The sequence below is a fragment of the Eschrichtius robustus genome, chromosome 15 (genome assembly GCF_028021215.1).
Source record: "Eschrichtius robustus isolate mEscRob2 chromosome 15, mEscRob2.pri, whole genome shotgun sequence".
In the NCBI taxonomy this organism is placed as follows: domain Eukaryota; kingdom Metazoa; phylum Chordata; class Mammalia; order Artiodactyla; family Eschrichtiidae; genus Eschrichtius; species Eschrichtius robustus.
In genome coordinates, this window is record NC_090838.1 from 42,991,993 (window position 1) to 43,017,032 (window position 25,040).

The following is a 25,040-nucleotide window of genomic DNA, read 5'->3' on the forward strand; positions in this document are numbered from 1 at the left end:
GAATGTGCTGCAGTGAGGTGGCAGGGCAGAAATATCACACCTGCTGGATGTGGATTCAGTACCAGGAGGATACCCTGGAGATGGCAGCATGAACAAGTACAAGGTGGGCTGAGATACAGGCAGCAGCTGTAACTCGAGCTCAACCACGTTGAAGGAAACATGAAACTGGGGCAATCCACTGGGTAAAGAGGACAACAAGGGCAGCTGGCTCAGGGCAAACAGAAGCATATGTGCAGAGAGCCCGGCCAGAGTGGATTCCAGGGACACCGGTATGCAGCACAGCAAGTTAAGGCAACCGGGGAAGTAATTCATGCTCTGTAGCAGTTGGTGCCATATTTTACTCAAACGAATCTGTGAATTTTAACTTCAGACACTCTTAAAATAGATTTTCTGGTTTTTTTTTTTTTTTTTTTCTTTTTTTGTCAGGGGGTAGTTTGGGGGAGCTTTTTTTAGGGGTGGGTGTTGTCTTGGGCTATTTCTATCTCATACTTGGAAGATTCGTATGTTAAAAGTTTTCCCAAAAGTACAATTATTTACATAACTATGAGCTGAAAATTTTGAAGGTCATTTAGTCCAGGCCTCTGATCAGAAGAAGGGACATCTTAAACAATTTAAGAGCAGCAGTTGTCTGTCTAAGCTATTGTTAAGGATTTCCAGGAATAGATACTTGCCCACCACTTCCGCTGGCCTGTTCTCACATTTATACTAGAATTACAAGCAAATGTTGTTTACTCTTTCCTTGGGCCTACATCAACACAATCTTGCTCAAATCCATTTCCATTAGTTAGCGCTCTGTGGACCAGGCTACCACTGCTCATTTTTCTTAGTCCAAATTCTTCTTTCTGTTGGTCAGCTCATATTTTTCTGGCCTACTTTTCTGGCTTACAAATGCAATGCTATCAAGACTCTTCCCTTTACACAATCCTGGACTGCCTGATCTACAGACACTAATGACAGAGACCTTTTTTTTTAACCACCAGGTAACAACAACCTACCAAGGATTTTATGAAGCCCTTGCCAATGCCATTTCCAAGGTGTAAAAGGAAATTAGCAAGTCAGACAGAAGGGAGAGGAACGGTTAGGGAGCCCATGAAAGTGCAACAATGCTAACGAACATATCAAGAGGATTGCAATACATTTTGGGAACTAACCTTTGGAAGAGTATTAGTGAATTGGAGTAATAGTGAGTAAAATAAATAAAGCAGGCAGTTACCAGGAGAAGGAGGCTGAATGTCAGACCAGTTTCACAGAAGGGAGATCTGGCATGTTTTAGTTCAGTGAAAACAGTACTCTTTCTCTTAGGCAGATTAAGATAAGTCAAGGGGATACTGACTATATGAATTTTATTTGCACTGAGGACGTAACAAGAATAAATTAATTTATGTCAGCAGAGAAAGGATTTTCATTAAATTTAAGGAAGAAATTCTGCCCAGAAAAAGTTATTAAACACTTAAATGGAATACTAAGAGAAGGGGAGAAAGATAAATATGAAATTGTATTAGCTTATACAGGCATCTTTGAAACACAGGGGAGATTCTTACACGTGAAAGAGTGTATAGAGGGTACACAGTCACTATTTTAATATTAAAAAAGAAGGAATTACAAGCTCAGGGCATGGCCTTAGGAGTCATGCAGCCTTGGTTAGAATACCAGCTTTGCAGATTCCTAGTGGGCCTCAGTTTTCACATCTTTAAAATGGAGAAAATAGCACCTACCTTATAGGTTTGTGGGGACGATTAAATGAATTAATATGAGTAAAGAACTTAAAATAGTGTCTGACACAGAGTATGAGTTATGTACAACTTTGCTATTGTTGTTGTTCTTATTGGTATTAGTAGGAAAAAGCCCAGTGACGCATTGCCAAAGACAAAGAATGATTATAGTTTCTGTGACTCAACTGTAGACAATAATATGTTTATCCTTGTCTTTTTCTTCCCCCTCTGCTTGCCTTCAGCTCAATCCCAGGCCTAGAAGTCAAGACATGTATATTCTTGTTCTCTCCTCCACTAATCAGATGTGTGATTTTTTTGTATTTTAAGTCACCAGCTCTCAATGTTCTGGTTGTTTAAATTCTGTAAGTTCTCCACTCTCTCTCAATTAACCTTTTTCTCCAAGACTCCTTTTTCCCCCATCATCTTCTTTTTTCCTATCTCCTGTTCCTCTTTCTCAGTCTTCTGTCTCATTTTCTCAATTATCACACATCCCAAGCTTCACAACTTCGCTGAGGCCTCGTCACCCTTCCACCCTTCATCTCTTATGGGCAGAAGACACGCCAAGATTATGTATCTGGTCCCAATCCAAGTCTATGTTGCCTCTGTTGTAGGATGAAACACGTTTTCTGTGTCATGCAAACAGGGGCTTTGTCCAGGATGAATAATGTCCTGAGTCTGGGGGAGGGAGAGGCACCCATCACTTTTCTTTATTTCCAGTGACCTCTGGGAAAGGGGACAGCTCTTGCTAACAGTCAGAGAGGAGTACCATCCCCAGATGAAGAATTATTCCAAGTCAGGAAGCTCTACCTCTGCCTGTACTTTGACGAAGGAAATCAAGGTAGAGGGCTGCAGAAGAATAAACAGTGGATAAAATTCAAGAAAAAAAGAAAAACTTTAAATGTTATTTGAGTCAAAAAAATACAAATTGTGGTAGAAGGAAGTCATATTGTTTTAACTCTACCATTCTAATCTGAACAAAGGTGTAAAAGGCCAGAAGAAGAGAGAAGTAATGATGCATAGATCAAAAAAATTCCCGTACGATGAAAGAAACTGACCAATGAGGCATGTTCTGAAACTTATAAATGCCTCATTTAAATATGAAAAACAAAATTTTGTATAGATTCCCTACCTACTCTGGTAAAAGAGGTTTGGGGGCTATTACTGACTTTTTAAAAAACTGGCTGGCGGTTTCAAAATATTCCTGTGGTGGTCTGAGCTTATACTGAACTCACTGGGAGCTCAGTAAGTTTAACCTCCTGGTTTTCTTATGTATGAAAGTTTTAAAGAAGTCATTATTAATGTTAGCTTAACTTTTTTCACCTTTTTGAACATAATTGTGGCTCATTCCAATAGATAGTTAAATAATAACTATTATTATTTTATAATAATAGAGTTTCATCAAAGTAAATTACTCTTGGTAACTGTCAGAGAAATCTTAGAGCAAGACAATACATTTAGTCTTTCATACAACCCCCAGGAAGAGTTGGGATGTTGTTAATCAATAGTATGAAAATGCTACTTTGCAAAAACCTCAAAATCTCTTAACACTATGCCTGATCACAGAAAGTCATTTGTCATACTTTAAGGATAAATTTTGGGGCTTCCCTGGTGGCACAGTGGTTGAGAATCCGCCTGCCAATGCAGGGGACACGGCTTCGAGCCCTGGTCCGGGAAGATCCCACACGACGCGGAGCAACTAAGCCTGTGCACCACAACTACTGAGCCTGAGCTCTAGAGCCCGTGAGCCACAACTACTGAGCCTGCGTGCTGCAACTACTGAAGCCCATGCGCCTAGATCCTGTGCTCCGCAACGAAAAGCCACAGCAATGAGAAGCCGGCGCACCGCAACGAAGAGTAGCCCCTGCTCGCCACAACTAGAGAAAGCCAGCGCGCAGCAACGAAGACCCAACACGGCCAAAAATAAAAAAAAAAAAAAAAAAAAAAAAAAGATAAATTTTTTTCGGTTTCTAAGGTCTTGTATAGAAAAAATACATATATAGACTATTTTAAATCATAAAGACATTTTAATGATGTGTTTAACCGACATATATTTTTGAGGATTTTAATATGATTTCTAAGACTTTTAAATAATATCCTTCTCTGCTTACATTATGTAATTTTCTTGTACACGTCATATTTTTGTGTATATCTCTGTTTATATGCATATACACAGACATACATTTATCAAAAACAAATGTCTCATTATTTTAAAATATCTCAATACTTTACTTCACAGAAAGTTGGTGCAATTTTTAAAATAGGGGTTCATAAATGTATCCTCCTGCACATGTAATTGTGCATTTGGGTCATGAAATGCAATATATAGCTTCCTATTTTTACAATGTTTTCAACTGGATAAATTAAACATTTAGTACCTTAAACATCACACATAGTAATTTTAAATAAATAACTACATTATTTGCAGAAAAAAATCAATTTTGCACTCAAGACGAAGAGCTTAAGCTGGAAGGTGGTATCTTCCGTACAGCAGCTATAGTTATAGGCTGCCATGCCAGCTACTTCCCTAAGGAGACTCCAGGCATGCTTAATTATAGAGAGACATCATTACTTAGAAGAAAAACCTGAGTCTTTAATTTCCTTGCCTCTGCTGGACTGGGGCGGTTCATTCTGCTGAATCCAGCAGTGACTGAGTAACACCTAAGCTTAGCTGGTTCCACATACAAGGACAGGTATCGTTAGGTCACAAACCACAGTAACTCCTAAGCTGTGATCAGTGCTGCTTCCGTTGTGGATTGCCATCCACACAGAATTCATTATGTCTATAATTAAACACAGAAAGCCCCTCCTGGTGTTAAGATGCTAGTGAGGCAACTGCTCTTCTTGGCAGCACCTCTTGTAGCTTTTAGACCACCAGATCCCTCCAGGGAACCAACCGGACAAAATGCTATTTGAAGTAGCACTTGTTCCCATAATGTGGCATCTATGTATTTCTAATTACAGTCCAGATAGTTTTGAGCACAAGTAACTAGACAAGAGTCCAGATCAGCACTTCATCTTACCAGGTCAGTCTTAACTTTCCTCCCACTTCTTTCCCATAATAGTTTCTCATATATACCAGAAATAGCATAGAGAATATATCTTTCTAACTCTAAGAACTACTCCCAAGTTCAATTTTAGGCAATGCGTTGGGAAGCCAAACTCACTTGTGCAAAAAGAGACACTATTTTCTCATTATGTAATTTCAATTAAGTGCCCAGTGTACCATCATCTATATCTTCAGCAGAACCATGTTCTGACTCAGCAACTCTCACGAAGGGCCTACTTAGGGAACCGGCCTAGGTCTTTACATTTGTGCTGAATCACCATGGACTTTTGATATTTTCAATAATTTTATCTCCTAGAATCTGAAATAGATGAGAATTGTGTTGCTTGCTTTTTGAAAACTAAGTATTTTCATTCAAAAGATCAAGAATTAGTTGTAATATTCTTTAGATGCAATATACTGGGGCTTTACTTCTGGTTACATTAGAGTACAATCAACCTATTTAAGCATAATATGAATAGAAGGCCAACAAAAGAAGCAAATAAGCAAGCATTATAGAAACAAAGTGTGATGAATCCTGACAAGCTAATCCATTTCTTTACTATCATGACATTAGGAAATGGCACTAAATGTAAGGGTCTGCCACAATCCTCAATTCTGAAGGCTTTATTATAAATCGGCCATTCAAATTAGCACCAAGTTAACAACTAGTGAATACATTTTCAGCAGCCATTATCTGTCTGTTAAAACACACAGGTTTTGTCATATAATGGACAGAGTTGCCTGCTGGGGCAACAGACACACCTGGGCTCAAATTTCATCTCTGCCATTGAGCTATGGAACTTTTGGCAAGTTAGCTTTTCTAATACATACATAGTTTTAACATTTGTAAAATGGGAATTTTATAAAACCTATCAAGTACGATGGTGCAGGAATAAATGAGGTAAAACAGATAAAGTATACTGTACAATGCCTTTCACTCAGTAAACACTAAATAGTAAGTATAATAAATGTGATTCTAAACAGAATGATGTTAAATTGTATTCACATTCAAGAAGTGCTTATGGCACCGTTAAAGTAGGGGCGCCTAGTGCATCTTTTGAAACAATTTGATGCCTAATATTTTGGGGGAGAAATCATGTGTATTTGTAGATTTAGACAGTATAGTTGGGCTAGTGATTTTTTTCCCAATATCCAATCACTCATTCAAATATTTGAGCTTTTACAACTTACTGATTACTAATTACCTAAAATACCAGCAGTTGAGTTGTTCTAATTAGAAAACATACATTGCTTGAATGTATTGGTAAGACTTTCACTCAACAGATGCAAATGTAAAATAAGAACCTATGTTTTATCTCCATTATAAAAGCACAAGAAATTGGAAACAAGTTCAAAGGTTGTTAAGGTATTTAAAACAATACTCTCTCTCCTTTCTCTTAGATGTATTCATATATAAAATACACTTGCTCCCTGGAATGGTCATTGGATTTATGTTACAAATATTTGACTCTTTTGCTAAGATTTGTAAATATGGATTTACATTAAGGACCCTTTTGTAAGTAATTTTTTATATGTATTCAGTGCATTAGTATTCATTGAGCAACATTCCTTTCATAATCTGAAGGATTTTTTTTTTTCAGGTAGAGCTTATATACAGTAAAGTACATAAATCTTAAGTGTGTAATACATGCATCTTTACAAATATATATGCCCATGTAACCACACCCAGATCATGCCAAAGGCTCCACTGTGTCCTCTTCTAATCAACACTACTAAAAGGTAACTTCTATTCTGACCTCTATCACCATAGATTAGTTGTGTCTGTTTCGAACTTCACATAAATAGAATCATGCAATACGTGCTCATACAGTTGCTACCTTAAGTTACTAATTTCATTTGTTTAGATTTTACACAGGAGGAACAAGGGGACCACTGCCCTCTTTATTCAGCTTGTCTATATTAATGTGTCAATAGGTACTAAGAGAACTCCACCAAATCTTACACCTACTGTTGAGTGTAAACGATCTAAAATCCGCCTAAAATGACCTCAAAGTAGATTTACAGAAACAAGTTTAACATTTTCACTATTAACATTCACAAATCCTAGAGCCACTATGCTGCTGCCATTAGATATTTCTTCTAAATTTTCAAGTTTTTCTGAGAGTTTACCTGTATCAGCTACTCACAAACACTCTTTGAGGTAGGTTAGCAGGGGTTCACAATCAGGAGTAGTCTGATTAGGTGTTTCTCAATTTGCAATCTTGGAAATTGAAATTAGGACATTAGCAGCCTTACTCTACTTTTAACAGCAACTTAGAGGCAATGCCACACCTGGAATTTAGTTCTTCAGACCCCATGCCACATTCTGTTTACACACATTGTGGAAACAATAACATTGTAGGAAAAGAATCTGAGAGAGCATTGTACCCATTCGCATATTCAAGTGGAAATACATGGACTCCATGCTTAAGAGAGAAAACCAAAAAGCCGTGCAATTTCTGAAGAGCTCTAAAGCAACTAACAAAAAAACCTTTTTTTTCCCAAAACTTAATTCAGACATTTTAAGACTTACTACTCAGCAAGGACCACACACACCTACCTATTCCTGCACTTCCAAGTTAATAGAAAGGGACTGAGCCATAAAATTATAGAGAAGTACACAAGGAAAAAGTATAAGAGTTTTGCATAATACTGTGATGCATAATGAACTAAAATCTTTTGGAATGCAAAAATGATTTATTCTGAATTATTTCAAATATACTTGTGCAATTTTTTGAAAGTACAGTTTGCGTAACAACTTCTAATAATAGGTTTATTATCTCCATAATAAAACAAAACCTGAGTATCTTAATAAGGCCTAATTTTCAGTGTATATTTATAGGAGTTAACCCTACAAACGGTGTAGCCACCAACTGCTCACTGAGAAAGGGATATGGAATGTGGTTCCTGTTTTCAGAAACCAGTGTGGCTCAGGGTTCTAATACTCAGAATGCAGCTAAGAATAACAGAAATATTATATAGTACCTGTCCTTTTTGCAGTCAATCAGGGATTCCTTAAATAATCATTTAATTATCACATTTCATTTAATGCTATCCAAAACTGGAACATGTTACTAGCATATATGATTTTACACTAAAAATATTATCTGTTTATAACTATAAGAAATCTTTCTTGAGCTTTTTAAAGCTCAACTATATTACCTAGCTTCTCTGCAACATACATGTAAATAACTTTAACTTATCAAAAAGCCTCAAAGACAAAATATAAATAGGATAGATCCATTAGATATCTATACCTTTACATTAGGATAAATATAGTAAAAATCACTAAGTATAGGATTGGGATGGATAAAGGTATTAGTTTATATGGAAAGTGACAGTTTTTACAAATGCCTTTGTGTTAAAGGCTCACTTAATCATAATAAAAATTCTCAAGTAGAATATGATGTTTTAAATATTTTGAATCACAACCAGACATGGTTAACATTAGAGCACAGCTGTGTAAAACAGAAATATAGGCTCAATGTGTTTACTCTTTGCTTTTCTTTATAAGCTGAAACTTTTGGAAAATGTTCCATATTTGAATTTTGCTTGACAGTAGCCCTAAAGAAAATAGTATCAGTAGAAGTAGTGGTGCTGGTGGTAGTGGTGATAATAGTAACAAAAATAGCAAGTGGATACTTAAGAATATTTACTATGTGCCAAACACTATTCTAAGAGCTTTACATGAAGTCACCTGCTTAATTTTGATAAGAGCCCCATGAAGTAAGTACTATTATTATACCATTTTCACAGATGACAATATTGAGGAATAAAGTTTGAGTGTGCCCACTTAAACCAGGCAGCATGGTCCCACAGTCTGCATAATCCAAATGCATCTCAGAATAGTTAAAATAACACACTCCACCTCATCTGTGGCATTTTAGAATGGTAACTCAGTTTTGATTATTAGTTTATAATCAAGATAAGCTTATTCTGATAGATCATTGTTATGCTTTAAAAGCTTCCCAGAACATTTTATCTAAATCAAAATTATGAATTTATCCATTCCACTCAAAGCTTTCTCAGCACAGGTGATCCACCTTTTCCTCAGATGGTAGGCTTCAAACAAAACTGGCAAAATCTCTGAATCATTTTTGTCTAGTACCTACCTATATGGTAACTACTTAAAATTTTTTAACCTTACGAAAATTATAAGTATCTATGTAGTATTTCCCTTTACTGTAGCAGTTAAAATACTGAAAGCCTAGAATCAATCAATCAATATATACTGTCAGAAGGAAGGCATGTTGAGCGAGGTACCTGGGGGTATAATAAAGTATGGCACTGCCAATGTGCTCCAGGAGCCTACAGATTTGATGTGTATATCTGAGAGAAACCACATGATAATCCACATAAAGGGTTCAGATAATGCATTTTACAAGTAGAACCACAGTGTTCCAAACAAGTGGCCTTAGAGTTCTATACATAACCAAACTCACAAAGATTCTAACTTCCTTAGAGAAAGAATCTTTTCCTCTATGTCCCCTGGTTCAATCTACAGTTTACAGTGTGTGCTTAACAAATGTTGTTGACTGACAGAAAATAATGCTTTCTCTTTTTCTCTAGGCCCCTATCAATCTGGTCTCTACACTGTAGTCAGTGACATTTTTGAAATGTAAATTTGATAATGATACCCTCCTCCTTACCTTCCACACTAAACTCCCTCCATTGCTTTTTCATCATTTTTACAATAAAGATTAAAATCCTTGACATGGGCTAGAAGGCCCTACATGACCTGGCCCTACTCCTCTCTCTAAGAGCTCCATACTCAAGGGCCTTCCCTCAGTTGTTTGAATGTGCTATGCCATCTCCTGCACCAGGCTTCTGACCTAATACTTCTCCTCTGCCTTTACCTGGCTAATTCCTTCTCATCTCTCAGATTTTACTTTAAATATCACCCGTAAAGAAAATTTTTTTTTGATTAGGTCTGTTCACACTATTTTAAAGTTCTCAAAGTACCATGTACCTGTCATTCAAAATACATACCATCATTTAAAGTTTTCATTTATTTATTTTTTAATTACTGTGCCTCCACAAAGAAATGTGAGGTTTCTACCTTCCTATTAAGGTAGGAACTATTGGTGAGAGTTTACTCACAATTGTATTGCCTGGGCCTATGATTCAGGCACATACAAAGCACTTAGTCAATATTTGTTGAACAAAGAAAGGAATGAATGAATAAATGAGTGAGTGAATATGGTTGTCCGTCTGGCCACATTAGTAAAGTCATAGAAAGCAGAGGCTTTATTAAATGATATCTATCACACTGTCATGTTTAGTGATATTAAGCAATCAGCCATCATAAGCCATATGTGTTTCTGGCTATTTAAATAGAGGAATAAAATTGATACTCAGAGTCTAGTATGAAATTTTCATATAAGGGACCCTAAAATGCATAAAACCTGGACCTGGAAATTGTAAAACATATAACTTAAATTCTCATTGATCAGCCTTTTATTCTCATTTTTAACTGGGTAGCCACAGAATTCACTAATTCTTTTAAGCTGCTAGGAAATTATTAGTCTCCTTAAGTAGAAACTTATTAAATAATAATGGTCCCAGGGCACTTAGATGGGTATGATTCACTGAAAAAGCTATGTACCCTATAAGCATCCATCATTCAGGAACAATGACATTCTTGTATAGTGACGTCTGAGGCTGACTCTCAGGGTTAAAACACATAAGTTAGTTCTGTTCCATCAGCCATATATATATATTTTTTTCTTTTGAATAATCCCTGAATCTGAAAAGATATCAAACCTAATAAACTGGAAATCTTATTCAGCAGACATGATAAATACAGGGCTTGAGAATAAGGGTGTTGGTGCTCTTACCCAGCCTCTGTCACTAACCTGATCATGACACATAACCGTCCTTGTGTTCTCTTTACATCACCACATAAATAAATAAATAAAACTTGCTAGGCCTGCCTGAACAAATAGAGCAAGGATGAACTTGAGCTCATTAAATGAAAATATTCTAGAAATCCATAGATGTATAAGTTGTTTAAAGACATTCTAGAAAAAAAGAATATTCTTATTTTATTTTTAATAATTCTTACTGTATTTTGAATACAAAGGCAACTAAAATAATATTAGACTTTTTCATTAAGTTAAAAAAAAAGAAATTGCAGTTGGGACCACATACAATTTGAATATTGTTTAATGTTTGCTGTTAATTTTTTTCCAAATTTTCTCTAATGATTATGGATTTACTTGTTTTTAAATTATTATTATTTCTTTAATGTGGCAATCAGTGCAAATACTGGCTACAGGCAAGGCTTTGTTTATACTTCATCTGAATAGAAACCATCTATTCCTAGCCATCAATACATGATTGGTGTTGGGAGAGGCATCCATTCTCAATTAATTATTTAATAGTCACTTGACACACATGAAACAGGGAAAATAAGCAAAATGGAGCCAATCCTTCTGAGGAGACCATCTCTGCCTTTATCACTCCATCTCCCATTTCTGTGATAATCAAAGGAACCCAGCCTTTTGTTTTCCTTTCATGACTAGTGGTGATCTTTGCACTCTGTTTTCATTTCAAATTTTCAAAATGAATCAATGCTCCAGAACTATCCTGATGGATTTTCTTTTCTGGGCTGAATTACTTTATGCATCAAGTACTACCGTGTTCAATTATATATCTAATTCCAAATTCTTCGTCTCATGGAAAGAGCTATCCGCTTGCAAAATGCATTTCAGAGCTATCTAATTCTGCTTCTCTTCAAAATATTACTTCTGCCATGCTTTCTCCACTCTTAACTGTTCCTGATTATGCACATCCCTGGATTCCTACGTTAAAAATGCACAGAAAAATAAAAATTTTCATTTAAAACACTCCCACACAGAACAAGCTGTCATTGTGTCATATTTGTTTCCTAATTTAAGGAAGGAAGTTATATCTCATGTGTTCTTCGTTAAATTGCCGGCTCTATTTTAAAGCGGCACTGGGATACTTAGAGCAATTTGTCCCATAAAATAATGTCCATTTTTAATTCATTTCTATTTATCAGTGCAGAGGTCTGCAATTTCAAATTATACTATAGCAAACCATCAAATATAGCTATCTTATTCATGGTTTACAATTAAGTCAGATTTGGTAGAGAAAAAGCATGTACTGTTTTTTTTTGGAAAACATAACTATAAAGCCTGATGCTAAATCCATGGAAATTTACTGATCAAGCTGAAGTGCAGTATAGGCCATGGAATACACAGTCTTCTATAATTACTTAAAACAAGATACATGAAAACAAAAACCTTCGTGAAGGCAGAAAGCAATGAAATAATGTTTTACTTTTTTTCCATTAGCACATGAAGGCTACAGAACTCTCCTAATGACCACATTTTTTTTTTTCTTCCTAACTCCCTTTGCTGTTTAAACAATTACAAATTTTATCAAGTCTTCATTTCTCTTAAAGTCAGGTAAGAGAGGACTGCCAAGTCCAATAAGATTTACAAGGGCTAGTTCCCCTTAGCAGTGTCAGCAAAAAAAAACAAAAACAGAAGACATTATACAATAAAATACAGCCATACATAGAGCTTTTGTCACTACAGCTTTCAAAATCAGATTTAACAATTCACCTTTTTAAAAAATCAGCCATAAATGCCATTTATCCGTGTGTTGATTGCCTTGATTTGACCCATAAGCTATCTAGTTTAAACCTTGACATCTCAGCCACAGATACATCCATATTTCTTCTTTTTCATATCACTTGGTTTTTGTTCATAGGCTTTCCTGTGTTTATACAACAATATTTCTCCTTGGTCACTGTCGTGTAGCAACATTGGAGAAACACAGTAATAACTGAATTTTATGTATAAAGGGGAGAAAATAAAACTCAGAGATATGAGGTTTTTAAATTCCACACTGTTTCAATCCCTAAGAACAACAGGAATTACAGCTTGGCCTCCACTACTCAGATAAATATCATTAGCTGAATATCCTTGGAAAATCTCTTACAATCCTTCATCTGCATCCCCTGTTTATTAGCCTGAAGAAGCTTCCCAGTCCAGCAACATCTAAATTTCTGTACTATTTATCCTTCCAAGTCATCTGCTAATTGAGAAATATGTTATTTAATCTCTAACATTTCTAAACATGAGCTGACCTCTCTCCCATTTCAAGAAACCACAGAAATAAGATAATTTTATTAAACTGACAAATGTTGGACTTGGACATAACCAAAGAAACTAACATTAGTTCCAAGAACCCTCTTCCTTCTAATCAAGGAAATCCTCACAAGCCCTCCCCCGCCCCACCACCTTTTCCCACAACCAGAAGCAGGACGTATCACTTTTCTTGTAAAAAGCACAGCTGTGCTTACGAATCCTGTCTCCCTTGTCCTTTACCAACGAGTAACTACGTGGGGATGTTCAACCATGCTGAATCTCTCCTGACTTCATTTTTCACCAAACGTGTGCCCAATCTTCTAGATGCTTATCTGCATCATACGGGGAAAATCGGTGTATTACAGACTTCGTGGTGGTAGAGGAAAAGCACAGCGTACGTTCAGGTGCGCCCCAGCCCGATGAAGATAGGGAGCGGCTGGGCAAAGAACCAGAGCAATGAAGAGGAGAGGTCATTCTCCCTGCCACTTGTTAGGAAATAGGGTTGGTAGAACGGGCTCCCGGGAGGAACTGAACCTGGAAATGGCGGCTGCTCAACCATGACGAGGACACCAAGGGAGGGGCTGTGAGAGGTGATAAGGCAGAGACACCCGAAACAGGTCTTCACCGGGACGCTATCTGAAACACTCTCCAGAGAAGGAAGCCCCCATGCACCGGCCCGGGCCTGCCTCGCCCTGCCTCCCCGCGCCCTGCCCAGGCCGAGGCCCCCGGGGCTCAGACGTCGTCCGGCCTTACCTTGGCTGCAGTCCTTGCCGCGGAAGCCGGTTCGCGAGCAGTCGCATACCGCCTGGTCGTCCACTACGGAGCACACGCCTCCGTTGAGGCACACCCCGCCCTCGCCCTCCTCGCCAGCCTCGCACGGGCTCCCGCCGCCGCTGTTGGGCGGCTCGTCGTCCAGCTTCACCTCGCCGCTGTCCACCGGCAGGGCCTGCGAGGAGTTGACCCGCACGTCGCGAATCCACCCTTTGAAGGGCTCTCGCTCCCGCACGGAGGCCAGCGTGAGCTTGAGCGCCGCGGCGCGCAGTTCCGGGGGCAGCCCCCCGACGAAGAGGCCGCTGAACACCGTCATGTCCCGGCGCTTGGACTTGACCTCCACCCACTTGGCCTCCACCTGGTCGATGAAGAGCGTGGTGTTGCGGAACTGACGTCGGATACGCACGCTGTGCCACGCGCCGTCGTTGACCGGGGTGTCGGCCAGGAGCGTGGCGGGCTCGGCGCAGAAGATGGAGAAGCTGAGCTGCAGGCGGCCGCCGCGCGTCAGGATGAGCTCCAGGAAGTCGCAGAAGCCCTCATCGTCGAAGTAGAGCACTAGGCCCCGGGCGCTGCGCGTCTTGAGCTGGAAGCTCATCTCGCTCTCGCAGCAGGCGTTCCACTTGGGGAAGCGCGTCCACTGGCCCTCAGCGCCCGGGAACTCCAGCCCGCTGCCCAGCTCTGCCCAGCAGCCCAGGAGCAGCAGCGAGAGGCACACGAGAAAGCAGCCCCCGCGCTGGAGAAGCGCCGTCCCCATGCTCGGAGCTGGGGTGCGGCGGGGGGGTGCCGGGGCCGACAGGGTCAAAATGGTCCTGGACACCGTGATGCAGAAATAGGGATCCGGAAATAAGTCGGGTAAGGGGATGGGCAGGAGTGGGAGGGATGCACCCTCCTTTATCTAGCTCTTTTTTTCTTCTTCTTCTTCCAGCAACCCCTCCCTCTCTCCCTATAGTCCCCTCCCAACTGGAAAACGTAGACCCCAGTAGTACAGGGCAGCCACAGAACTTCCAGACCAAAGGGAGGATACACTTTGGAAGCAACGCTCTGGAAAAGGTGTCAACAGAAAGTCAAGGGAAATCACACATCCATTTATCGGTGGTGTCAACAGATGCTTCACTCTTCAAATACCATCATCTGCCAGGTACCATCAGTGGTACCAGGCAAAAGGGAAGCAGTTCGAGTCACACTTTCCAGGCAATTACAAGAAGCCAGCAATGAACCAGGGTCCTTGAATGCTTGGTAATGCCTCAAGTGTTTCTCCTCCAGATGTAGTGTCCCAAACCAGAAGGGAGAAAGGGGCCCCTTGCCTCTTTAAGGCACCACTTATCAACCCCAGAGTAGCTTCAAAGGCCTGCTTCTTCTGTCATATCATGGACTTCCAGTACCACTGTAGCCAAAGCAGAATTCCTTGCACACGGTGGCCTCACAGGCTGGGTTTTACTTCTCTTTGTCCCTCCCCAACAGTAGGGTTCAAACACAGATGCTGTGAAATAGCCAGAAGCTGTTAGATGTGGAAATCACAACAGCCCCTCTTCTTTCCTCTCCACCTCTGCAAGGCCACGCTAAGATGCCAGCATATCAATTGGTTGTGTGTCGGTGATGCATTTTGGTTTTATTTTGTCTTTTTATAAGGACCCAGAAATCTGCAGAGAATGAAAATAAAAATTAAGTTCTAAAGTCTGTAAGAGTATCATATAATCATTATTCAGCCCAGAAACCAGGTATATAACTAGTGCTGTTAGGAAGTCAGAGTTAACCTTATTGGAAGGAGCTGATTTGTCCTGATCTACAAGTAAGAACTAATGTCTCCTAATAGTTAATATCACACTCTTACAATCAGCCATTACACCCTTGTAGTTTATTATAACTGTTAATAGGTAACCCTCCCAGGTTTGTATAGCGATTTGGCTAATGCTGTCTTTTACTATTTCTGAGAAAGTTTCATTTTTAAAATATATGAGAAGGAGAGGGAAAAAAAGGCTCTGTTAGGGACTTCTGCTTGTATTGTGCACTGGTTACATGGACAATAAAAATACAACCTATTTAAATCTCAGTTAATAGCTGATTTTACAACAGGCAGAGCGTATCAAAATGTTGACTGGAAGCTGCCAGCATGGATTTGTATAGCATTCCTACCATTTTATTTTTCTCAGAGAGAGAAGGAATATTGATAGTCTCTTGGGCATCTCTCTTAAATTTCAACCAAGTATTTTCTTCCTTTTTATTAAAGGAATAATCCGTTATAGGAGAAAACTTCCCACTGGAGCCAGATGTCTATTTTTAGTGGCATTTGTGTCTCAGCTGCCATAATATTAACTCCTCTAAAGATGGGTGAAGTATTTAATATTTTGCCTAACCGTGTAGTGATCTTAACTCCTCTTCAAGTCCTTTCTGGCTGTCAGCTCTTAGAATTTGTGTGGTTAAAACAGCAGCTGGCATGTGTGTCACCTTAGCTGCTGCGGTTCCAGGATGCTTGAATTTTAAATCATATCTTTGAATTACTCACTGTACTATTAAATCACCTCTCTTCATTCAACGCTAATCTGACAGGTTCTTGTAATGGTATAGAAATCATAAATAGTGAATTGTTTTTAAGGCTTTTTTTTTTTTTTTACCAAAAAATTACTCTCACATTTTGACAAACAACAATCACAAATGTGTCATCTGGTCATGTCAAGAAAACACATGTATCTCCCTCACCACTTCCCACTATCTCCCCCCACCACATACACACACACGCACACACACCAATTTATTGCCTGGACACAGAAGCTCACTATCCAATTAACACTTCTTTTTTTCCTACAAGCTGAAACTAGCAGTAATTTATGGCACCGCATTGTGCTGCTGCTTCTCCATGGAGGGAGCTGAGAGCATTTCTCTTCAGTACAGAGCAATCCCTACAGGTGTCAGCTGAGAGCCACCAAGCTAGGGGATCCCACTTCAAGTTCCTCCCCAGATGAAATTGATGACTGGTTCTCTCTCTTTCAGCACACACACAACACACTACACACACACACACACTGCCCACTAGCAAAGGGAAATAAAAATCTCGGTTGCTTATTTATTATGGCTGATACATTCCACACCATCAGCAATCACCAGCCATATCTCGTCTACTCCCGTGCCAAGCCAAAAGAAAAGTGCTCTTAAAAATCATTCTAAGATAGCATATTATTCAGTATACTTTCATTATTTAAGTGGACTCAGAAATCTGAAATTTTCAGTCATTGTGAAATAAATCTGGAATTTCAAGATCAAGAGTAGTGCTTTGAAACCATCCACAAGCTCGTGTGTTAGAAAACCATTTTTTTTTTTTGTAAGTCAGTTGGAGCCAATTATTTTATTAACTTGTAGTACATAGATCACAAAACCTTTCTTTACACCTCTCTCCTGCCCTCCTCCACTGATGCATACCTAGACAATTTTTTATGGAATGTAAGAGAAGGGGAAAAACATATATATTCTTACCACAGCGGAGGTCAACTGACTCTCCCAGTTCTTAGAGGAAGCTCATTGTGTGTGAGAGAGTATCTGTATTTATATGGAGAAAAGGATTCTCTCTAGGTGCCCGGAAAACCTAGTGAGTTCACAAATTAGAGGATAAAATAAAAGGATCTGGAAAACAACCTCACTGCAGCCAAAGGAAGAAGCACTCTAATTCAGAAGCAGACTAACAGCCTCATTAATCTTTTCTTTCATTTCTAGAATCAAATTCATTCCCAAGCCACTGGAAGGATCGATACAGTATGGTCATCGGCTGCAGTTGCATTTATTTTAATATGTTTACGGTAACACACACCACACACACGCACACCTTTCCATGCACCTTTCAATAAACCATAATAAAGAACCTGAAATCTTTGAATTTTTAGAAGTGCCTATCTTTTCCCCCTGGCTTTTGCAAAGTCCCTCAATACCAATGCACACCCAAAATTCTCCCTGGCTTTCCCGCCCAGTCTCTAAGCTCCATCTCTAATACCAGTGCAGTGTCTTAGAGCCTGGAGTCAACTGCACAAATTAAGGCTAGGCACAGCATGGAGCTGATGGGGAAGGGAAAGAAAGATGTAGCTATAGATGTATCTTATTGCTTTGGTTTCTAACTTGCCCATTTTCTTTTTTTGCTAATAAATCACTGCATTCAGTCTTTTAAGTTACTACCCCAGTTCCACTGTCTCATCTTCTTACCATCTATTTAAAAAGCTTCATGCAAAACCACCAAGATCTATACTCCTCCACCCTCCCACCACCCATCCTTCCCTGTGCATTTGTGGCAGATCCTGGCTCGGTTACAATGGGGAAAGATATCCTTCTCGAGCTAGCCTCGCCCCATCCCCTCCCCCCAACACAAATTGGGCTTCTTTACCTGCCCGGTTATTCCCCCTTAGCTCGAGCCAGAGCTTGAGGCATGCATCGGTCAAAGCGAATTTCCTGAGGTCTGTGCATAAGGCGACTGCTGCTGCCTTTTCAGAGGCGTCAGGCTTGAGCGTCTATCTCCAGGAGTGAGGGAGGGGAGAACAGGCAAAGGAGGGGAGCAGAAGGAGGAGGAGAGGGAAAGAGCTGGGAAGGAGGAGGCGGTCGTGGAGCCCGAGAAGGCTGGGTTACGTGACGCCGGGTGCTGTCCTTCCGAAAGAGAAGGGCGGAGCTGAGCTCTCCGCAGTACCATGGAGAGCGGCGGGCCGTCCTCAGACGGGGATACTGGTGGGCTCAGCCCTGGGGCGCAGCCCCTCCCGGTCGGGATGCTGCGCAGCGAGGCGTGTTTCTGCCTTTGCTTCGTCCCCTTGCAGGGGGAGCCCGATCCTGGGGGCGGGGACCTAACGCAAGTGCCTCTAACTTGTCACCACCCACCCTCCCCCACGGGGCGGTGAAGGGGAGAGAGAGAGAGAGAGAGAGAGAGAGAGAGAGAGAGAGAGAAAGAGGAACCAGAGAACCACGTAGCCTACTGAGCATGCCCAGGCCCCTGCTAGACCCACGGAAAGCTGTGTGGAGATTCCACTTCTCCGGGGTTTAGTCGTGATTGGGAGAGGGTATCTGAGAGGATTCCAGGGCCAAAAGGAAGGGGCCAAGGAGTCGGTGATGATTAAGATGAGCTCTGGCTTTACTTGTGCACTTAGATCTCCTGCTTGGAACCCTTGAAAAGCTACAGCTCTTCGAGGAATGCAGGGACAGGCAAGATTCACACAGTCGCTGGCATTCCCCCAGATCCACCGTCCCTGCCCCACCCCTTACTGTGGCCCTGGGCTGAGTGATCACTTCAGATTTTCACGATCTGCCTAAGCTGTGCCGAAAAGATGTGAAAGGGACCCATCTGTGCTCTTCCCTGGCCATGGGCATCCTGAGCTGAACCAACTTCTGTAGCTGTTTAACTCTTCCCTCTGTCTCCTTCCTTTTGGTAAAGGCTGGAGGAAGTGAAACTTGATGCAAGGCTCTAACCATATCACTGGGCATGCCTAGTAGGCATTGCTGAGTTTGATGACAAAGGAGTTAAATCTAAGGGAGCTTGCAGAATAGGTGGTAGAGAAGTCTGAAGTGTGTGGCTAAATTATAGTTTGAGTCCTATGGACATTTAAACTCCTAACCCTATTACATTCCTAGCCTGGGTTAGTTTTAGAGCAGAAAAAGCAGACATATTTATCTCAACACCACAAACCTAATAGCTTCAGCCTCAAATGCTATAAGGTAAGACTATCTTCTGCCTCTAGGCCCTATAAAGCAAAACTGTAAAAACTAGACAAATTCAGGAGTACTGAAATAAGATACATTGCAAATGCAATATTCATTTCCTGCCAAAGAAACCAGAACTCATTCCTTTTGATAAACCTATTTATACTTTCACTACTTTTGTAAAAGAGTCTAAATAACTTGGAGACAGGAACAAGTTTTATTATTTTTATTGGCTTCAGAAAGACACTGTGGTCAAGTAATTAAATGTGTGGGAACTAGAATCAGGTTGTCTGGGCTTGAATTTCATCTCTGCCATTTATCAGCTATGACCTTGGGTAAGATGGTTAACCTTACAATGCCTCAGTCACCTCATCTGTTAAATGGATATATTAGTAGCTCCCAATTCATCTGTTTGTTGTTGTGGAGATTAAATTAATAAATGGACATAAAATATTTTAGAATTGAGTGAATACTAGCTTATTTCTATTAATTCCAAGCCCATTCTGTTCTGTTTGACCCAATGGAAGTCACTTCTCTGAAATCCAGATTCCCTGACTGTGAAGTAGGGGTACTGGTGAGTGCCAACTTATTCCACAGGATTACTTTGGGGATGTAATGAAATAATAACCATTAACATGTTTTAAAAAACAAAAATGAAATTTTAAATAATGTAAAGCTAAGTCTCAGAAAAATGCCTTATCTAAGGTTAACCAGTCATTACGTGAATTTGGACCACAAGAATACTCTACCTAATTCAGGGCCTTTTTAAAATTTTTCCTACCATTTGCCAACAGGTTCTAGAGCAAATAGCATATAAGGTATGCCCACACGTGTCTATTATAGAGGTAAAGCTTACTGAAAAGTAAGTAGAAGGGACAGTGAATTTTTAAGAATTGAATCTAGAAATGTTCCATGATGCCCTTAATATCTGTGTGTACATTCATCAGTGAATCTTATGGTGATAGCAGAAATTTGTAGAGGCTCTCTTAAGAGTCAAACCCTTTTACCTGGACTCTTAAAACCCATTGATTGCCACCAGTGTATATGACCTGATTAATTATTTAGTTTCTTTAACTTTACATTTGTGAATTTGGATCTTATCTTCAGTTGGGCTACAAAACGTTTCCACTGGATCATGGTTTTCCTTGGGGTGTCTTCTGTGGTTTTCTAATTCAAAGACATGTTACAATTCTTATTCTTCATGCATAAGTTTTAAAACAAAAAGTCCTCCGTGCCCACCCCTTACTCACACACACACACACACACACACACACAAAATCTAAACTGAGGGACTAGATTATATGTTGCAGTAATCCCCTTTGCAGTTATCAGATTTAAAGTAACTACTGTATCTAGTCTAAGAAACATGGACAGATATAGATCTCTTTATTTCAGTAAATATGCAGAGGGAAAACTATCAATATGTGTTTAGAATGGAAAAAAATATCACAACATAATTTAGTGATAAAAGCTCTTTATTTTAAAGTATGACTTGCTGTGTTGTTTCTAAACATAAATTGTTTCAACTCTCTGAGCACTAGTTTCCTCATCAGTAAAATGAGGATAAGGGCACCTCACTATATAAGATCTGGTGAGGATAATGCCAATATCAAATTTTGAGTGTCGGCTCTATGTGAAACAGTGCTCCAGTGCTTTACTTACATTAACTTAGTTTATCCCTCACAGCAACCCTATAAAATAGAGTCTAGGATTTCACTCATTTTACCAATGAGAAAAGTGAAGCACAGAGAGGTTAACCAAGACAGTCAAGGTCACACCTAGCAATATAAGAGCAAGGAAGGATTCAAACTCAAGACTGTGATCTTAAACACCTTGCTACACTGCCTCTCATCAAATGATCAAATATGCCTAGCACACTTCTTGGCACAATGCAGATGCTAATAAATGTTAATTCCCCTTTTAAGAGTTTCATCAAGAGGAATTCAAGAAACTAAACAGTCAAATTTGGAATGTGGTAATGTCTTTCCCTAATTACAAATACTATATGAAATATCTTAATGAAAACCGGTGAGGTGTTTTTAATATTACTATCATTATTTTTGTTTGTGGGTAAGATGTGAAATGACTCCTATTGATATGAATTTGAGGCAATTTAACACTTGTCAGAAAAATCTAGTATTTTTTTTTTAGAAAGTGGAAACTAAGATTAATTCCTCTCCAATCGACCTTAAGGAATCTACCAATTTTAGGCTACAGTAGTGTGTGAAGAATTTTAACTCCTGCCCCTTGCTACTACTCAGAACAAATGAGATAATTGTGAAATCAAGGTGGTTGTTTATGATTATGTCTGATTGGGAGAATTTCCGACAACCCAAATATGGAAACATAAATAATATCTCATGCCATAAACTGGTAAACATTTTGCAACAATGAAAATGGAAATGCATGATCATCATAAACAAATATATTTCCATAGGGTATTAAATATTAATGAGCATTCTAACTTGGAAACTCGCTCTACACTAAAAATAAATGAAACTAAGTGATAAGATTTTTTTGACTGAGAAATGAATACAGAGACACTCTGTGTTTATTGCTGCAATCATAGCTTGTGCTTTAACATTAGGAGATCAGTGTAAACACCTACTTTCTCAATTAACATTAGGCAAAGTGGAGGCTTTGAGATACCCATGAATTCCAAGACTGATATCAATTTGGAAGGGAGTTTTAACTTTACAGATATGTGATTGAGAAGAAATGCATGGTAATAATGAAGGAAAATATGAGTGATATGTATTAAATACTTTTCCGCTAAAGATAGTAGATAATTTAAAAGAGCAAGAAGAGTTATCATTTTGAGGGATTTTCTATTTGCTGTGATTCAAGTGATCAAAATGAAGCCATTTTTTCTACTGAAATATGGTATTACTAGGGAGAGGTTAGATTACATGATATTCTCAACTAAATTTCAGATTAATAGTGAATTCCTCTAACCAATTACAGTATCACTGTTGCATAACTAGAATGCTATTGTTTAGTTTACAACTTATTTCTTTTAATAATATATACAATCCTTGTTACTTGGTTTGTGGTTAAATGTCTCTAGCTGGTTTCCTTTGTATGAACTGATATGAGTTTCTCATCAACAAAAGTTGATGAATAGTTCTTGAACATGCTGCTATGTAAACCTCATTTTCAACACAGCAACTAGAGGAATTTTTAAATGCAAGGAAATGCAATAAGTCTGGGTCTTTGGATTCAGCTATAGACTGGAACAAACATACTGGAAATTTCATGTAGAAAAATCCCAATAATTTCTCATGAAGCTTACTAAGTTACTTTCAGGAGAAATAAGCAAACTCAGCATGTTAAATACTTTTGTACTACTTGAAAAAATCTTCGGCATAGTAAAATTAGGCTACTTTCACATGAGTATATAATTTTTCAGTAATCAGAAGATAGACTGTGATTTTTTTAATGCCTACAAATTATTTGAATAATGATAATTATTAAGGTATCAAGCTACGGTAGAGAAAGCACATGGATAGGTACTTGAGAATAGTAGTTAAGTTCTAATCAATGCACCTGCTAGAGAGGTTTCAGTGTGGGACCACTGCAGTGTGTTTGATGAGCAGTGTTCTTAAATCTAGGGCACCACTAACACCTGTGTATTTTCTGTCATGCCTACCCCCAAACTTCCTTCACCCCACAATGATGAAAAATCTTTCTGAAGAAGAATAGCAGCTACTAAACTAAATTTGTGAGAAGCCCCTGCCTGGCGTGTTATTTCACTCACTGATTAGTTACATACTTGAGCCTGTCTTTGTTATCCCTTGTAAGAACTTATTTCTCCTCCTATACCCGAACTTTGTCTCTTTATTGCCCCTACACCTACCCCCACTCCCACTTACAGTCAATCCCTTCCATTCCCAGCTGCTAGACTTCAGGAAAGGAATTTTCTCATTCATCAGAATCTAGCTTTATGCTTATTTTCATTGGGCCCCTGCATCCAATTTGTTTAATTTAACCAGTCCAGTTTAATTTCCCTTACTGTGGCTTTTGAGGGAAGAGCAAGAGTTGTGCTGGAGTTATAGATGCCAGTGAGATTCAAGCCTTATTGTACCTTTGCTTCATTTCAGCTTATTTCTGCCCCCAGAAATCTGTGGAATCAATCCTTTGTGCTGGCATATTGAAATATCTTGTAGTTAGCTTTTAAGGCACATCCTGTGTGAATTGTTTGTTTGTGTGTTGTTCATTTGTTTCCCATCCTATCACGAACTACTGCCCCTCCCCCCGTTTTTATATATAGTTTTAAGCCTCATTATTCTTCCAGGGCTCTCTCCTTCTCCTGTGGTTTTTACGTTTACCTTTCATATCCAGATTTTTTCTCTGCTGCATCTGCTTAATATTGTTTTTCATTTAATTATATATCATACACGTATACAATCATTCACACACAGAGAGCTAAATATGTTAAAAATAAAGACAATGGTAGATATTCAGTACACCCCGTTGAAATTTCACAAATTAGAGTAATAATACACACTTTTTATACAAAAAATAATCTTAGACTTTTGAAGTTACTTGTGAAGCAGAATTAACAAGAGTTTTATTTTTATAAGAGCTTTTCTCCTGCTGAAGGAAAAATAACAGTAAAATGGAGATGAACTAAAGCCTAAATTATTTGCACTTGATCTAGACATCCCATTGAATGAGACTATAGTACAATAGTAGGCAATTTAATTTTCTGTAAATCAAGGAGAGCAGACGGAAATGACTAAGCAAGTCCAGCACGTGACATACATGAGTGAGGTAAACGGAAGTGGGGAAACAATGAGAACGGGTTGGCACTGTGGCCAAATAAAAACTGCATACTTTTCTTAAAAGGGCATCTACTCCCCAGCCCTAGCAGATTGCGGACAAGGTGGGTCCAATGTTGCCAGATCATATGATTTTTCAGAAGCACCTGGAAATCTGGAATTTTATATAAAAGCTATTGATTTATAAAATCATATATCATTAAAAAAATAATGATAACCTCCACAACAACAAAACTGTACAGGACAAAACAGACTTCTTTGCTGCTTGGAAATGGCACATGGGCTGCCAATTTGTCACCTTCACATTTATGTTCACACATACACATGCAAACTCACACTCACGCATTATTTTTGTCTGAGTTCAATATTTCAAAAGATGTGTTTGTATGTTCTCAATCTAGCTAAGAATATAAAGTGAACAAATAGATATAATCAGGATTAAAGTTTTATCTATTGGAATCAGGAAGATGATTTTCTAAGTAGCTTGGTATATGGGAAGAAACACTGGATTCTGAGCTACATATGTTTCCTAGTTCTAGCTTTGTTATTAGCTTTGTTTAATGCCCTAAGCAAATCTCTTAGCTTCTCTAGTTTAATGCCTGCTTGATATGTTGTGGGTTGAATTGCGTCCCCCAAAACGATATGTTGAAGTTCTCACCCCCAGTATCTGTGAATGTGACCTTATTTGGAAATAAGGTCTTTGTAGATGTAATCAAGTTAAGATGAAGTCATACTGGATTAGGGTGGGCCTAAATCCAAAGATTAGTGCCCTTATAAGGAGAGAAAGAGACGGAGGAAATACAAGGAATATAGCCATACAGACAAAGAAATCACGGTGATGCAGCTACGAGCCAAGGAACGCCAAAGAATGCCAGCAACCACCAGAAGCTCTGAGAGAGGTATGGAATAGAATCTTTCTCAGAGCCTCAAGAAAGGACCAACGATGTTC

The 25,040-nt window shown here is 39.1% G+C and overlaps 1 protein-coding gene across 17 annotated transcripts in view; it reads right to left on the reverse strand.

Annotated features, from left to right (window-relative positions):
* The window catches only part of NRXN1 (neurexin 1), a 1,110,559-nt gene extending 1,096,141 nt beyond the window's left edge, over positions 1 to 14,418 (reverse strand). For 16 of the 17 annotated variants that reach the window (XM_068563994.1, XM_068563993.1, XM_068563989.1 and 13 more), the window contains exon 1: positions 13,632 to 14,403. In XM_068563994.1, the coding sequence (XP_068420095.1) occupies positions 13,632 to 14,403 (772 nt within the window). Of the gene's footprint in view, positions 1 to 13,631 lie in introns of all 17 variants that reach the window. The other variant, XM_068563995.1, reaches the window with a different exon arrangement.
* Between the last annotated feature and the right edge of the window lie 10,622 nt (positions 14,419 to 25,040).